Here is an 18,376-nt window from a genome sequence, read left to right on the forward strand (position 1 = left end):
GTACTATAATGACCACCTTTTTTAACCAACTTTTTCTTTTGGGCCTTATGTGACGTTAAAGGTTTATCCCCCTCAATTCTACAAAAACAATGGTTATTTATCAATAACTTTTTTATTGTTTGTCAGTTATTAGCCAGACCCCTTATCTTTATTATCAGCCTTTGCTTTTTGATTTTTTTGTTTATTCTTATCACTTGGCCAATTATTCATCCTTATTTATGAAGAATTGTTTTATTTTATTATTTATTTAATATGCATACATTTTGTTGGTTTTCGAAGGGGCGGTGCACAAAATTTTTAGGGTACCCTATTTTCTTTGATTTTTAGGGTACCCTATTTTGCCATTTTGGTAATGGTAATCCAGACTTTGTGGGTCCTTATGGGACCTGGAACAAATATTTTTTATGATATTGAGCCCTATAAAATTTTGAAAAAAAAAAATATTTTCTTTATGGATTCCGAGCCTTATGAGACCTTGACAAAATATCTTTTTAATAAATCCCTTCTTGTAGAACATTAGAACAATATCCTTTAAGGATTTCGCGTCTTATGGCACCCTACAAAAATGTTCTTTGAGAATTCTGAGCCCTATGAAACCTTATGGGATCTTGAAAAAATATTCATTACGAATTTGGGCCCTATGAGGCCTTGAAAAAAATATTCGTTAACACAATCACTTCTTGGGGATCATTGAAAAAAAATATTCTTTGAGGATTTCGGGACTTATGGGACCCTTCTGAACTTAAAAAAAAAATCTTTTATGATTCCGAACCTTTTGGGAACTTAAATTTATGAATTTGGGACCTAAAAAATATTCTTTGAGGATTCCGAGTTTTATGGAACCTTAAAATAATTTTCTTGGAGGATTCCGAGCACTATGAGACCTTAAAAAATTTGTTTAAAGATTCCGAGCCTGAGGATTCTGGCCTTGAAAAAAAAAATCTTGTATGATTCCGAACCTTTTGGGGTCCTAAACAAATTTCTTTGAGGTTTCCGATCCCTATGAAACCTTTAAATATTTTTTTTTAAGATTCCGAACCTTATAAGTCCTTGGAAACAAAATTCTTTAAGGATTCCAAGACTTATGAGACCTTGAAAAAAATTGTTTATGGATTCCGAGACGTATGTGTCCATTAAGGGCCCTTTAATATTTAGACATTTCGACCTTGGAAAAATACATTTTTTAATGATACCAAACCCCTTTGAAAGAAATCATTAAGTTCTTCGAACCTTATGGGATCTTGAAGAAAAATTCTTTAAAGATTTCGAACCTAGAAACATATTCTTTGTGGATTCAAAGCCATTTGGGTCCTTGAAAACAAATTTTGGAAAATTCCAAGGATTATGACACCATGAAAAAAATTTCTTTAAGCATTCGAAGACTTATGGGATCTTGAAAAAATTTTCTTTAAGGATTCCAAACCCTGTGAGACCTTAACAAATTTTTCTTTAAGACTTTCTAGCCTTATGGCACAATGAAAAAATATTCTTTAATGATTCCAAATTTTATTCTTCTTCTTCTTAGCTGGCTTGTGACAGAACTCATCTACTTGCGTAAGTACCCATGCTTCAGATCCATATAACAGCACGGGTAGTATCAGCGTCTTGTAAAGTGTGAATTTGGTCTGGCGGTTTGAGTTGTTTCCTCAGGCCATAGTAGCATCGATTGGCCATCACTATCCTTATCCGAATTTCAAAACTGATGTCATTCGTTTTATTTATGGCGGTACCAAGGTATATAAAATCTTTGACTACCTCTAAGCTGAAATTCTCGAGTTCTACAATTGGTCCGAGTCTACTGGACGTCTTGCGCGTTGATTCCATCAGCTTGGTCTTCTCGCCTTTTTAATGTCAGACCCACTTTGGCAGACTCCTTCTCAATTTGTTCAAAGGTGACTGTTACCGCTCTCAATGTTCGACCCATTATATCGATGTCATCGGCGTAGGCGAGTAACATGTGTTGTTTGGTGTACAGAGTGCCATTTCTGTTCACTTTTGCCTCTCGTATGACCTTTTCCAGCAGGATGTTAAAAAGGTCACACGACAAACTGTCATCTTGTCTAAATCCTCGTTCGGTATTGAAGGGCCCCGAGAGGTGCTTTCCGACTTTAACTGCTGACCTTGTGCCTGTTAAAGTTATCCTGCATAGCCGAATTAATTTTGCAGGAATGGTTTTAAACACCTCTGAACGGATAGGGCTGTCGAATGCGGCTTTATAGTCGACGAATAGTTGGTATGTGTTGATGTGTTTTTCGTGTGTCTTTTCCAGGATTTAGCGCCGATTGAAAATCTGGTCAATGGTGGATTTGTCAGGTCTGAAGCCGCATTGGTATGGTCCAATAATGTCATTGAACATTGGCTTCTGTCGTTCACACAGTACGCTGGATAGCACTTTATATGCGATGGGAAGGAGACTTATTGCTCTATAGTTGACACATATCGTCTTGTCTCCTTTTTTTGTGCACGGGACATAGGATGCTAAGGTTCCAATCTTTGGGCATGCATTTGATTTGATCATTGCTACTATTTGATGCCAGAAGTTCAAAATCTTATGGGTCCTGTAAAAATATTGTTTAAATAATCGACGATTTGAAAAAATTGGATTTGAAGCCTTCTGTCTATTATATTTTAAAGATTCCGAGCCTTGTTGCACCATGTTTAAAGATTTATGTGATTTTCAAGGTCACTTTAAGGATCTTTAAGGATTACGAGCATTATGGCACCACGAACATTTTTTAAAGATTTCAAACCTGAAAAAAATATTCATTAAGTATTCCGAAGCATTCGAAGCCTTTTGAAGTCGTGAAAAAAAATTTAAGGATTTTCTTTAAGGATTGGAACTTTGAAAAATATTTTAGCTTTTTAAAAAATATGGAGCCTCCAAAAAAATATTCTTTAAGGATTTCGAACCCTAAGGGAATTTACAAAATATTATGCAAGATTCCGAACCCTATGGGACCTTTAATTTTTTTAATTATTTCTTATTTTTATTAAAGTTTTTTGTTATTTTATTAATTTGTATCCATTCTTTTATTTCTTTACAGTAACAAAAACAACAACCCCATGGAAAACCGAAAAAAAAACAATTGAGGCATTTCTTTCGTAAATAGTTTGTATTTGATAAAAAAAAACAAAAAAACAACAACAATTAAATGTAACGTATCATCATCCTGCATCTCAAAACTGATCTTGATTTTTTCAAAAAAAAAAATACATTATAATAACACCTTCACCTTTACATACTCCTCGAACACAAATTAAAAACAAAAAACTAAGAATAGCAGGCATGAAAAGTTTCAAAATTTTTTTTAATTGTAAAAAAATGTATTTATTTAATTATATATATATATATATATATATATATATTTAAATAAGGTGTATGTGATAATTGTTCAGAAAAAAATTATGTTTGTTTCTAATATTTTTTTATAATTTTTTATTTACATTTTTTATTTTATTCCCTAAAAATACAACTTAAATATTGTTAACTTAATTTTTTTATATAATATTTGTTATATATTTTATTTATTTATTTTTTATTTTTTTGTATTGGGAATATTCATTTTAAATTTATTTTTCTCATTATGACCCATAAAAATGTATAACCTCAAAAAACAATCTCTGTTTTTAAGGACCTTATTGTTACTTTTTTTAATTTACATTTTAAATTTGTTCTTTCTTAACTTTGAAACTTTTCATAAGCTGTTATTATCAATTGCCTTTTCACAACAAATTTAATTTTCACTGAAATCAAAAAAATTTTCCTTAATTCACTTCTACACACATCATAAATATCACGACGCATCTCTTCACATTCAAAACTACATTATCACTATACTTACATACATATTTATTATCGATTAAATTATTACTATATATTTAATCTTAAGTAAGTTTCTCTATATACTATTTATATCTTCTATTTAAGTCACAAAATATTTTATTCCTACATATTTTTTTTGCTCTTTAGTTTTTTAAGTATTAAGAAATCTTATTTATCCTATATAAAAAAACTATTATTTATTAAGAAAATATTTTAACACAAAATAATTGATTCTGTTCGACTATTCGAACAAGAAAGACTCAAAAATTATTTAGGGAGATCTCGAGTTGATGGTAAAACTGTTGGCAAAATCAAAAGGTCTGCAAGACTGGAAAATAAAGAACCTGTAGGTCAGTAAATCGATCTTTCACGGACGACAGTTAAACCAAGTCAAAAATGTTGCAGGACTGGAAAATAATAAAACCTGTAGGTCAACTAATCAATCTTTCCGGGCGACTTTTGGCGGACGACAGTGAAAAGGCTGAAAGCCTTGGCAAACCATGTGCAGGGTTTTTTTTCGCTGGCCAATCGGTCGAAAATTTTCCAGGTTCTCCTCTTGTTGAATTTAGCAAGACATTTTCTGTTAATGGGGCGTTTGTGGATGACGCTACTCGTTAAAGCGAGGGTGGATTCCTACGCGCCGGTAGGAAGATGGCAAAATCTAACGTAGCCAGACACAACTTTCCACTTAAAAAAACTCTTCCTACTTTAAAAAAAAATTTTCTTGGCAACTATATTTCATATTTTTCTTAGGACCAACCAAAAGGCAGGATTTTTTTAAAGAATATTTTTCCCAAGCTCCCAAGGATCCGCAAAAGCGTACATCATTTAAAGAATAGGCATGGATTATTTATTAGGGCTCCAAAAGGCCTATATTATTAAAAAAAATTTCAATTCTCACCAAGGACTGGTTTATTTAAAGAATATGTTTAAGTCAGAAATCCTTGAAGTATTTCGGCTCCACAAGACCTGGATTATATAATGAATATTTTTTCAAGGCTACACAAGCCCTTGATTATTTAGAGAATATTTTTTTAATTACCCACAAGGTCTGGATTGTTTTAAGATTTTTTTTTTGAAGAACCCAACAAAGGCTACACAAGGCCTGAATTTTTTAGAGAATATTTTTTCAATAACCCACAATGTCTTTTTTTAGGTTTCCGTAGTTCTCGGAAACCTTTAAAAATATTTTTTAAAGGCGTCGATTATATACAGAATATTTGTTGAAGGTCCCAAAGGGTTCGGAATCATAAAGAATATTTCTTCATGGTCTCGTTCCTATGAAAATTCTTAATTCGCGGTCCCAAAAGTCTCGAAATCCTTAAAGAATATTTGTTTAATGTCCCTTAGGGTTCGGAATATTTAAGGAATACTTTTTTCCAGGTTCCATAGGGTTCATAATCATTAAAGAATATTTTTTCAAGGTCCCATTGGGTTTAGAATCTTTTGAGAATATATTTTCAGGGTGCCATATGGTTCGAAATCCTTAAATAATATTTTTTAAGGGCCCACCATGAAGACCCACATGGTCTTCATGGTCTCGTTCCTATGAAAATTCCTAGATCGTAGTCCCAAAAGTCTCGAAATCCTTAAAGAATATTTGTTTAATAATATTTAAGGAATTTTTTAAGGGTTCATAATCATTAAAGACTACAAGGTCTCATTGGGTTCAGAAGATTATGTAAATAAAAATGTTTTTAAAGCTCCACAAGCGTTGGATTATTTAAAGACAATTTATTCAATGTCCCATAGGGCTCCGAAAAGCTCGGAATCCTGTCAGAATATTTTTTGCAGTCCCATAGGGTTTGGAATACTTAAAGAATATTTTTTCAAGGTTCCATAGGGTATGGAACCCTTAAGCAATGTTTCCATAAGACTTGGAATCCTTAAAAAAGATTTTCTTAAGGTCCCATTGGGCTCGGTAATATCAAAAGAAAATGTTTATGGGCGGCCATAAAGCTCTTCTAATACACGATCAAACAATATTTTAATAGATGGTCGGATCAACCATAAATGCAAGTTTATTTACGATATCTGATATCCGAGTCCTTGGTTAAAAATTGTTTGATTCGCAGCTACCCATTTTCACTATCGGCAACCAAAACTATTTTTTAGAGTGGAGGGTTTGTTAATAATTTTCAGGTTCCATAAAAGTGGAAATTATATTTAAAAACATTTTAGGTCCCAAACATAATCAAGCCTTTCTGCACCTTCTTCAAAGTCCGTCCGAAAATGTTCTTCTTCAAAAAAAACTTCTGTTATGTATTTCTGGTCCAAGTCCACTAAAGGATCGTTTAGAAGTTCCGTAATATCTTTCGAACCAATAACTTATTTCCTGAAAAAGTTCTTCTTCATTTTTCTTCTTCTGATTTTTCTCAAAGCCATCGATTAGCAGTGTGACTCTGCAAAACCTTTTAATTTAAAAAAAAAAAATAAAAAATAAAATCTGTCCATTCGATAACCTATTTTAACAAAATATACAATAATTTATAAAAAAAATACAGTGTTAAAAATATAGAAAAAATATTTTTATTGTGTAGTCATTTATTTGCTGTTAAAACAAAACAAAAAAACTCCTATTGTTTGCAAAAAAATTATATTTATTAATTCTTTACCGCAACAACAAAATAAAAATTACACTATGTACAAGAAAATTGTGTCTACATAAATATATAAAAATATTATATAGTGTTTATTTATTATTTAAAAAAAATCTAAAAAAAAATTATACAACTGCTGCCTAAATATGTATTTATATAATTTATATTGAGTACTTAAAAAAAGAATGAAATCCAAATCCTAACATTGTTGGGTGGAGGTGGAGGCCTTTGGAATATTTATATATTAATAATATTTTATAATATTAATAATATTTAAATACAATTTTCCTGGCTCCTGGTGGATACTTGAAAAAATAGTCTGAGAAAATTGTTTCTAGCCTACTCAAGGCATGAATTATTTAAAGAAAATATTTTTCAAGGATTAGATTTTATTATTTAATAAATATTTTTTCGAGTCTCCATTAAGGCGTGAATTAATTAACAAATATTTTTCAACGTTCCACAAGTCCTAGATTATTTATATAATTTTATTTTCAATGTGGCATAGTGTTCGGAATATTTAAAGAATATTTTTCCAAGGGTTCCGAATCCTAAATTGAATATTTTTCCACTGTACCATGGGGTTTTGAAGAATAGGTTTCGAAATCTTTAAGGAATATTTTTTACAAATTCCCATTGGATTCCAAAATTCTTAAAGAAAATTTCTTTCAAGGTCCCATAGTGCACGGAATTCTTAAAGAATATTTTTTAAGCTCACATAGGGTTCATAATTCTCAAAGAAGTTTTTTTTTAAGGTCCCACTTTTTTCAAGGTTCCTAGGAATCGGAATCCTTAAAATATATTTTTTCAAGTCCCATAGGGTTCGAAATCTTGAAGGAATATATATTTTTTTCAAATTTTCATAGTGTTCGAAATTTTTAAAGAAAACTTTTTCAATGTCCCATAGTACATGGAATTCTTAAAGACTATTTCTTTAACTCCCATGGAGTTCGGAATCCTTAAAGAATATTTTTTAAAGGTCACATAGGGTTCGCAAGAAATAAAGGCTTTCTTGTAGAAGACCACAATGCGTTCTCATTCTTTTTTATTAATATTTAATTCAGTATCGTTTTCTGAAGTTTTCTTTTTAATTCAAGGTATCTTGACCACCACACCCCACCTTCCATCCCCTAATTAATATTTATTAAATATAAAATTTTGCATTATATTTTCTTAACAGTATAGGAAAGATATTTTATTGCCAGTCTTTTTTATTTTTTTTTTTTTTTTGTAATTACAATTATTATTATTATTACTTTTATTAATTACAATTATTATTATTACTTTTATTAATTATTATAATTAATTGTAATATTTTTTATTTAATAGTTATAATTATGTACATGTAATTTATTTTTATTTATTATATATGTTTTTTTCATACTTAAGTTTTTTTTCCTCTAATTTTTTCTATTATGCTGTGATTTCAAATTTGATTTTCGTTTGATTTTGTGTTTGCAAAACATTTCAAAAGCACTTTTATATTAAGACAACATATAAAACAAAATAAAAAACATTTAAACAATTATACATTATTATTACATACATACAAACATATTTTATCCTACACATATTAAACTGCTGCCATAAAACAAAAAAAAAACTAAAACATATTTAAAACTTATTTATATCACAACAAACAAAAAATGTTATCATTATTATTATTAACTAATTGAAAATATATATTAAAAATTCTAGCAGATTTTTATTATTATTTTTTATTTCTTTTTCGTTTTTTTTTTAATTATTTAAGGTTTTTTCTGTAGCTTAATTTTTATTATTAAGAAAAAAAATCATAAAAACATAAAATCAATTATTTAATCAAAGAAACAAATGAAAAAAACAAATTATATCAAATGTTTTAAATGTTTTAAATGTTTAGCAATTAAATAAATAAAAATACAAAAACAACAACCAAAAAATCCCCCCAATGTACCACATCCACAACATACATTCAAAAACAAAATGCTTGTATTAAAACCAATGAAAAAATAAATAAAAAGTATATATGTTTTCACCAAAAAAAGATCGGAACCGGTGTTTTATTTTATAGGCCCAAAATTTTTTAGATGACCAAAATTGTTTTTTCAGCATGTATTTTATTAAAAGACTAAAATGGTTTTCATATTAAAATTCAAAAAGTCATTTTATAGAAGACCTCAAAGATCGATTACCCTCTACAGGGACAAATAGCACAAAAAAAAATATTTAATTAAAACCCTACATAAAATGGGGCGAAAATTGTTAAAATATAAGATCCCCATAAAAATCCCTGCCGAAAATATCACATTTTGAATATTCTGTATTCATTTAAAAAAAACAACCCCCCTCACAAAACTACCCATTGTGCCATTGAAGCATTGCCAAAATTTGCAACCCTGTTACTAAAGGTGAACCTTAAAATAAAACGTATAACCAATAAAACTACAATTACAACATTTCTCCTTAATAAAACCACAACAAATAATTTGCTCCCTCCCTTATAACTCATTATTTATCTCTATTCCTTTTTCTTACCCATCTAAAACAACAACAAAACATTTACAAAAATTGCAACAATTTGTCAAACATCTGTACGCCATCATTTAAGGCGGATGGTAAACAAACCCCATGCATGGCATGTGCATACACGCACACACACACGCATATTTTGACGTCTGGCTGGCTGGTTGGTTGTTTTTTTTTCGCAGACACTTTTTTACGCAATCAAGAAGCAAACCGACCAACCAATTGATCCGTCAAATGAACCAACGGCAGGCAAAACAAACAAATCCCAAATAATAAATAATAGAAATATAACATAAATAAATTAATAATACCAATAAAAGAAGCTAAGGCGGCGTCGAATTGTGTCATAATTTGTTGTAATTAAAACATTGGCAAAAAAATCGTTAAATTTACTATGGCTCAGTATGGAAATTTTGGACCATTGATTGGTGTCATCTATCTAAGCAATACACATTGTAAATTTATGGTAAATATAAATATATCTATTTAGAATAAAAATAAACATGATGCTGCAGTGGTAGCATATAGAGATTTTATTTTGGAAATAGAGTACCTTGGCCTCATAGATTAGTCATTTATTAATTTTTTTTGCTAGATTTTCTCAACCAAAAATGCCGAAGTATTGACTTTTCATGAATTGAAACTCAAGCAAATTGTACACAATGCCGGTTGGCTGGAATATGATCCCAATGAAATATGGAAATATACCCAGGAATGTATTGAGGTGAGTTATTGCAAAATTTAATCAGCAAATGGATGGGGATATTAATTGTCTTTATTTTGTTGTTTTCAATCTATTATAGGTTGCCTACAAAAATCTGGTCATATTGGAGATCAGTCCGCATGACATCATCGCAGTGGGTATTTGTAATATGCGAGGCACCACAGTCATGTGGGACAAAGAAACTGGAAATGCTCTACACAATGCCATTGGTAAGTACTGTGTATATTTTTATATATCGCAGTGGGGTATCTCATCGAAGTATTTAAAAATCTTCTCATGTCACCCACAAGTTTTTATAAAAAATTATTAATATCAGTTCACTTTTACGTATAGCGCTCATATAAAAAATGCCTCCGGATTTCGATTTAAACCGAATTGGTTGTAATTTGATATTTAGAGTTCTCCCTAGGTGGGAAATCATTTCACCAAAAATGATCAATATTGTTCCACTTTTGGATATAGCCCCCATAAAAAGGTAGTTTAAAATTTCGGCATTTTGAGTATTTTCAACGCGTTTTTCAAGCGAATTGGTTGTAGTTTAATATTTGGGATTCTCTTTAGGTTGAAGATCGTCTTACAAAAAATTAACTAAATCGGTCAACGTTTTGGTATAGCATCCCTATAAATATGCCTCCGATTTTCGTCTTACCAAAAATTAACTAAATCGGTCAACGATTTGGTATAGCACCCCCATAAAGATGCCTCCGATTTTCGATTTTTGGGGATTTTGGACAGGTTTTTTCAAGCGAATTCCTTATAATTTTATATTTTGGTTTCTCACTAGGTTGGAAATCATTATGTCAAAAATTAACAATATCGGTCCACATTTAGGTATAGCCCCCACTTTAAAGTTCCCCTCGATGTTTGCTATTTTGAAGGTTTCACCCGCAAATTTAAAATGTAGGACCATGTTATGATATACACAGTTCCATACCTAACGATTTCTCAATGTTTTGAACTTTGAAATTTTTTAATTGTTTCAAAAATATTTTATTTTAATCTCAAAATTAATTTCATTCATCCCGAACTTCTATGTGTATTTGTTATGATGTTATCATCACTTGTTTTTGTTTATTTATGTTTTGATGTTGTCATGCTTTCAATGTTGTTCTTTTTTTCTGCTTTAAGGTTGGACGGATTGCCGCTGTACTTCGCTGCTGAAGACATTGCTCAACAATGTTAAACAAAATGTTGATTATTTGAGGCCGCTGAGTGGCCTGCCATTGAGCACGTGTTTTAGTGCTTTGAAAATTAAATGGTTACTTGAAAATGTAACGGCTGTGAAAGAGGCTTTAGCTAGTGATACATTATGTTTTGGGACCTTGGATTCGTGGATAATGTGGGTGAGTAAAGAAATCAATTAAAAAAAAATAAATAAATAAAAAAAAAATTAATCAATTTATTATTCAATTTTATTTTAATTGCAGAATCTTACCGGTTCCGAAACCTGCGGTGTGCACTCAACTGATGTAACAAATGCACAATATACTGGCCTTATGAATATACACACCATGCAATGGGATGAAAAACTATGTAATTTTTATCGAATACCAATGCAAATACTGCCAAAAATACGTTCCAATTCGGAGATTTATGGTTATATTATAGAAGGACCCCTTAACAATACACCAATTGCCGGTGTGAGTAATGACAACAACAACAAAAATATATTCAACATTTTTATAACTAAAAACTTTCCTCCTTTTTCTTTTTTCTCTTTAGGTTATTGGTGATCAACCGGCAGCATTATTGGGTCAACTTTCGCTGAATGTTGGTCAAAATGTTTGTAACATAGACGACAGCTGTTTTGTTCTATTAAATACGGGTGAAGAATTAATTGAGTCGGAAAACGGGCTGCTCTCAATTGTCTCATATAAATTGGGTCCCAAAGCCAAAGCATGCCATGCTTTGGAGGGTGCCATTAGTAATGCCGGTTCTACGGTACAATGGCTTAAGGAGGGCCTACGCATAAATACCGAAATTAATTCCAATGATAATGTCGTTGAGGTATTGAATACATTTTTGGGTGAATCATCTATGATCTCATCATCGTGTTCCTCGAGCATCTTAAATGCTGAATGTGGTGTGGCGGCACGTCGTTCGGAAATAACATTTGTACCTGCTTTTCATGGACTATATGCACCCTATTGGAGATATGATGCCAGGGGGTAAGTGTGAAATGTGAAATTTTAAGATTTTTATAAAATATATTAAAAGGACCACAAATAAGGCGTGGATTTAAAAGAAATATATAAAAATCTCTCCGATTTGTTGATGATTTTAGAGCCTTTTTTCAAACGAATTGACTGTAATTTGATATTTTTTGGTGTGTTATTAGGTGAGAAAACTTCCTACCAAAAATTATAAAAATTGATCCACATTTAAGTATAGCCCCCATATAAGGGTACCTTCCAATTTCGGCATTTTCAAGAATTTCGGCACGTTTTTCAACCGAATTGGTTGTAATTTGATATTTAGGGCTCTCCCTAGGTGGGAAATCATTTCACCAAAAATGGTATAGCCCCCATATAAATATTGGTTAAAATTTCGTCATTTTTAGGATTTTCACCACGTTTTTCAAGCGAACTGACTGTAAATTGATATTTAGGATTCTCATTAGGTGGAAAAAAATCCTTACAAAAAATTATCAATATCGGTCCACATTTAGGTATATCCCCCATATAAAGATTCTTCCGGTTTCGATTTTTTCCACATTTTCAAAACTCTTTTCAAACGAATTGATTGTAATTTGATATTTGGGGTTCTCACTAGATGCAAAATTGTTTTTCCCAAAAATTATCCATATTGGTCCATTTTTGGGTATAGCCCCTATATAAATGTACTTGCAAATTTCGGTATTTTGAGCATTTTCGGCACTTTTTTCAACCGAATTGGCTGTAATTTGATATTTGGGGTTCTCTTTAGGTTTAAGATCGTCTTACAAAAAATTATCTAAATCGGTTCACATTTAAATATAGCACCCATATAAAGATACCTTCAATTATCGATATTTTTAGGATTTTCAACACGTTTTTCAAGCGAATTGTTTATAATTCGATATTTGGGGTTCTCTTTGGGTTGAAGATCACCTTACCAAAAATTATCTAAATCGGTCAACGTTTGGGTATAGCACCCCCATATAAATATGCCTCCGATTTTGAATTTTTGGGAATTTTGGATACGTTTTTTCTCGCGAATTGGTTGTAATTTTAGATTTTGGTTTCTCACTAGATTGGAAATCATCATGCCAAAAATTATCAATATTGGTCCACATTTAGGTATAGCCCCCACATAAAAGTTCCCTCCGATTTTTGCTATTTTGAAGTTTTTGTCTGCAAATTTAAAATATAGGACCATATTATGACATGTATAGCTTCCACATAATCATACCCAACAATTTTCGATTATTTGAACTTTGTTAATTGTTTTAAAAATATTGCATTTTAATCTCAAAATTAATTTCAAGGCGTGGATTTTTTAAAAAAATATTTTTAAGGATTTTATTTTTTTTACTATTAAACATAACCTATTTTTAATTGTTTTGCTATTAATGTTAACCTCATTTTTTTATTTATTTTTACTTTTAAACATAACCTCATTTTTTCAATTTTCTCTCCCCTAGCATTATTCTCGGTTTGACCAGTCAAACAACAGCCGAAAATGTCACTCAGGCCGCCTATGAAGCTACCGGTTTTCAAATTCATGAAGTATTAGAGGCATTCAAACGTGATACCGCTGCCAATTGGAATTGGAAGGACATAAAGGAGCGTTTAATATTCGGTGGCGATTATGCCGAGAATACTTCGTTTGTACAGTTTATTGCCGATATTGTGGGTTTTGTTTTGGAACGACCACAAACCACAGCGCCATGTGCATTGGGTGCCATGATTGCAGCCGGCATCACTATGAAAGTTGTGGATAAAAACTATGCACAAATTGCCTATATGCCACCGGCCGATGCCATAAGTCCAACCACAACACCAAATCGTAAGTTTCATTTTCTGAGGAAAATTTTGGTATACGTAGTTAATTATGGTTTTCTCCTTTTCCTTTTTAAGGACGGGCATTATTATACAAACGCTGGGAATATGCTGTGAAGAAATGCCTCAGCTGGAATAACTATGAAACCTTTGAGGAGGACATTGCCTTGTTTGCCCAACGTGAACGTGATACAAATCTGCCCATACGTCGCTCCCTGCCCGGTAGTATATTTTTGACCAGTGCATTTGTATTCCTAATCGTAGCCAAGTTTCTAAATCAAAAATAATAATTTATCTTCAACTCAAGATATATGTTAGATAATGTGTATAGATAACAACAACAAATTGTGTTAAATAATTTTTTAAGTTTTCTTTTTTTAAATTTAGTTTTTAATTTTTAACCAAAAAAATGCGTACAAAATGTTAGTTTTTTTATTGTAATAACAACAACAAGAACAAATGAATGTGAAATGCAAACTTGATTATTTTTTAACTAATTTATTTTTAAGTTTTATTTTTTAAGTTCAAATATTATTAATATTATTAATTATATAGTAGTTATAAAATCTAGTCATATATTTTAAAACTGTAAACTATATAGGAATATTTTGTAAATTATTTAAATATTATATAACTATTTTAATGGCATTTGTTAGAACTCCGCAAAACAAGAACAAATGAAAACAAAACTAGGTTCCTTTTTTCTTTATTGTTGTTAGTCTGCTAATTTTTTAAGTAATTTTACTAGTTTGAATTAATTAATTTATTTGCTTTGATTTGTTTTCTCTCATCTTTTTTTATTATATTTAACAAAATTCCATTTAAATATTTAAGCATAGAAAAAAAAAACGAAAAGACAATTGGTAAAATATTTAATTACTTATATGCATATATATACAATTACAAAAAAAACAATAACTTATTTTAAATTATTCCAATTAATATCGAATTGTACTAAAGTAATAAAATACGATAAGCCAGTGGCTGCAGTTAGAAATGTTAAATGTCGATCCAAATAAAATAAGCCGCATATGCGAAAACGACCATCAAATGTTATTAATGCGAGGGAGAGATTTTCGAGCTGGAAGAAATTTTAATAAAAAAGAAAAGAAATACAAAATATTTTAAGGACCTACGGAAGGCGAGAATTTTTTCAGAAATTATTTTTAAGGACGGTGTGGATTTTTTAAAAAATATTTTCAAGAATGTACACAAGGCGTGGATTTAAAAAAAATATTTTTTAAGGACGTGCAGACCTCCTTAAGGATATACACAATGCGTGGATTTTTTAAAAAATATTTTGAAGGACCTACAGATCTACTTAAGAATGTACAAGGACCCACAGACCTACTTAAAGATGTGCACAAGGCGTGGATTTAAAAAAAAAAAAATATTTTTAAGGACCTACTTAAGAATGTACAAGGGCCCACAGACCTCCTTAAGGATGTACACAAGACGTGAATTTAAAAAAAATATATATTTTTATGGACCTACAGACTTACTTAAGGATGTACACAAGACGTGTATTTTTTAAAAAATATTTTTAAGGACCTACAGACCACCTTAAGGATGTACACAAGGCGTGGATTTAAAAAAAATATATTTTTTAATGACCTACAGACCTACTTAAGGATGTACACAAGGCGTAGATATTTTAAAAAAATATTTTTAAGGACCTACAGACCTACTTAAGAATGTACACAAGGCGTGGATTTAAAAAAAAAATATATATATATTTTTAAGGACCTACAGATCTGATTAAGGATGTACACAAGGCGTGGATTTTTTAAAAAATATTTTTAAGGACCTGCTACAGACCTACTTAAGGGTTGATTTTTTTTAAAAATATTTGTAAGGACCCACAGACCTACTTAAGGCTGTACACAAGGCGTGGATTTTTTAAAAAATATTTTTAAGGACCTACAGACCTCCTTAAGGATGTACACAAGGCGTGGATTTAAAAAAAAATATTTTTAAGGACCTACAGACCTACTTAAGAATGTACAAGGACCCACAGACCTCCTTAAGGATGTACAAAAGACGTGAATTTAAAAAAAAATATATATATTTTTATGGACCTATAGACTTACTTAAGGATGTACACAAGACGTGTATTTTTCAAAAAATATTTTTAAGGACCTACAGACCACCTTAAGGATGTACACAAGGCGTGGATTTAAAAAAAATATTTTTTAAGGACCTACAGACCTACTTAAGGATGTACACAAGGCGTAGATTTTTTAAAAAACTATTTTTAAGGACCTACAGACCTACTTAAGAATGTACACAAGGCGTGGATTTTTAAAAAAATATATATTTTTAAGGACCTACAGATCTACTTAAGGATGTACACAAGGCGTGAATTTTTTACAAAATCTTTTTAAGGACCTGCTACAGACCTACTTAAGGGTTGATTTTTTTTTTAAATATTTGTAAGGACCCACAGACCTACTTAAGGCTGTACACAAGGCGTGGATTTTTTAAAAAATATGTTTAAGGACCTACAGACCTCCTTAAGGATGTACACAAGGCGTGGATTTAAAAAAAAAATATTTTTAAGGACCTACAGACCTCCTTAAGGCTGTACACAAGTCGTTGATTTAAAAAATAAATATTTTTAAGGACCTACAGACCTCCTTAAGGATGTACACAAGGCGTTGATTTAAAAAATAAATATTTTTAAGGACCTACGTGGATTTTTTTAAAAAATATATTTTTAAGGGTGTACTCACATGTCGTGAATTTTTCCAACAGTTTTGGAATTATTAAAAAATATTTTTTAAAAAATATTAAACCAAATTGAATACTTACCGTTTCTTCCAAACGCCAATCTAACCCCGGAATTTCGGCAAATTCCTTTAACGTCTTCTTTATCGCCTTCACTTCATTTTCAATCTGATCGCTGATCATGGTCACAATATAGGTGTCAATATAGAATATTATGGCAAAAATAAAATGTAAAAAAATACCCGTCAACGTATTGTATTCACTATGGTGTTTAAAGAGCAAATTAAACAATGTAAATAAATTCGTTAAATTACTTATCAAGGTGGTGAAAATCAAACCCAATATTTGAAATTGATGTAGTCGAATCGAATCCTTATATAAATCATAAATTTGCCAATAACATTTTCCAAACTCCTGTAAACGATCACTCAACACACAGCATAGTTGGCCCAACAACCCTGCCCTTTTTCTACGTCTACAGTAGACAACAAAACTTCGATTCTCCTCCACCATTTGTTGCAACTTCTGATGCAGTTGACGATAGAATTTCAATGCGGAACAATTAATGAAATAAAAATAATCGGCCATATTTTCGGTGTAATTCCACAAAAAGAAAGTGTAAATTTGAAAATACACCCTGACCGGATGGCCACCGAGGAAATATTCATTCAATATCTGTGCGACTTGTACCAACATCATGGCATTAATAAGGCCGAATTTGAATAGCAGCATAAATTCAAAACGTTTGCGTGGCACCTCATCCATTCCGACACTGGAACGATTGAATTCGTCCTCCAGCCATTGGCGATGTTGGGTTATCTGGCGTATATCCTTGTAGTGAACAAAATTGGCAATATAAGTTATCACGACCATACAGTATTTAATCAAGGTATTGGAGAAGTTCACCACCAGCTGCAGCTGCCAACGACGATCTTTGGTCTCCACCAAATCGTGTATAGAGTACACGAAATACAGGGGTAATATCAGAATCACAACAAAACTCACAACGTGACTATAGACAACAGCTAAATAATGCTTAAATGATTTGGTTGGTATTGTTGGAATATAATTGATGACCACCAGGCCATACAAATTGGCATAGACATGGCCGAAAATATAAATTTTATCTTTGTATTTTTCCCAAAAACTTATTTCGCTGGACATTCTTTTCACTGTGGACTGTAAGCTCAACTAAATCAAAGTGAAATTGAAACACAAATTGGATAAAGAAATCCTTAATGTTTCGTGTCGACATGCCCATTGGAAAGGGAGGGGTACCTTACATGTTTCTTATCTCAAGTTCGAGTGCACGCAAAGTTTGGGCACGATTTATGGATAAAAAATAGAGAATATTTTTTCCAAAAAAATATATCTAAATAAAATGGATGCAACGCCATTTATTTCATTTTAAAAAAAAGTGGATTTTTTAAAAAATATTTTGAAGGACCTAAAGACCTACTTAAGGATTTACACAAGGCGTGGATTTAAAAAAATATATTTTTAAGGACATACAGACCTACTTAAGATGTACACAAGTCGTGGATTTGTTAAAAAATATTTTTAAGGATGTACACAAGGCGTGGATTTAAAAAAAAAATATTTTTAAGAACCTCCAATAAGGCGTGTTTTTTTAAACATTTTTATGGATGTGCACAAGGCGTGGATTTTGTAAAAAATATTTTTAAGGACCTAAAGAAGGCTTGGATTAAAAAATACTTTTCAGGACATACAGAAGGCATGGATTTTAAAAATATAGTATATATTTTTAAGGATCTACACAAGGTATGAATTAAAAAAAATTCAATGACCACCAAGACGTGAATTAAAAATATATATTTTTTCAATTCCATTGTAGAGACCCCAAACCACTCCCCCATAAACATCTACGAGCCTATTGATAACATGGCAAAATTCATTTCTTGTTCTTTTTTATCTACTGCGTCATAAGGCTACATAATTCGTATTCCAAATTATTTGGAAATGATTCAATTGTTTATAAATAAAAAACGCACAC

At 31.0% G+C, this 18,376-nt stretch overlaps 2 protein-coding genes across 2 annotated transcripts; one reads left to right on the forward strand and one right to left on the reverse strand.

Annotated features, from left to right (window-relative positions):
- The first annotated feature begins 9,315 nt into the window (after window positions 1–9,315).
- LOC133326885 (glycerol kinase) lies at window positions 9,316–13,922 on the forward strand. Its single transcript, XM_061535498.1, has 8 exons — window positions 9,316–9,397; window positions 9,527–9,655; window positions 9,735–9,864; window positions 10,784–10,998; window positions 11,083–11,295; window positions 11,378–11,823; window positions 13,278–13,642; window positions 13,714–13,922. The coding sequence occupies exons 1-8, from the start codon at window positions 9,326–9,328 to the stop codon at window positions 13,920–13,922; spliced, it is 1,779 nt and encodes a 592-aa protein (XP_061391482.1). The 5' UTR covers window positions 9,316–9,325.
- A 610-nt stretch (window positions 13,923–14,532) lies between these two features.
- On the reverse strand, window positions 14,533–17,526 carry LOC133326886 (gustatory receptor 10a-like). Its single transcript, XM_061535499.1, has 2 exons — window positions 16,447–17,526; window positions 14,533–14,716 (listed from the first exon to the last, which is right to left on the reverse strand). Exons 1-2 carry the CDS (start codon window positions 17,524–17,526, stop codon window positions 14,555–14,557), a joined length of 1,242 nt encoding a protein of 413 aa, XP_061391483.1. The 3' UTR covers window positions 14,533–14,554.
- Window positions 17,527–18,376: the final 850 nt, after the last annotated feature.

The sequence above is a fragment of the Musca vetustissima genome, unplaced genomic scaffold (assembly GCF_032173495.1).
Source record: "Musca vetustissima isolate MV318-11 ecotype Yass unplaced genomic scaffold, APGP_CSIRO_Mvet_v1 utg6219, whole genome shotgun sequence".
NCBI lineage: Eukaryota > Metazoa > Arthropoda > Insecta > Diptera > Muscidae > Musca > Musca vetustissima.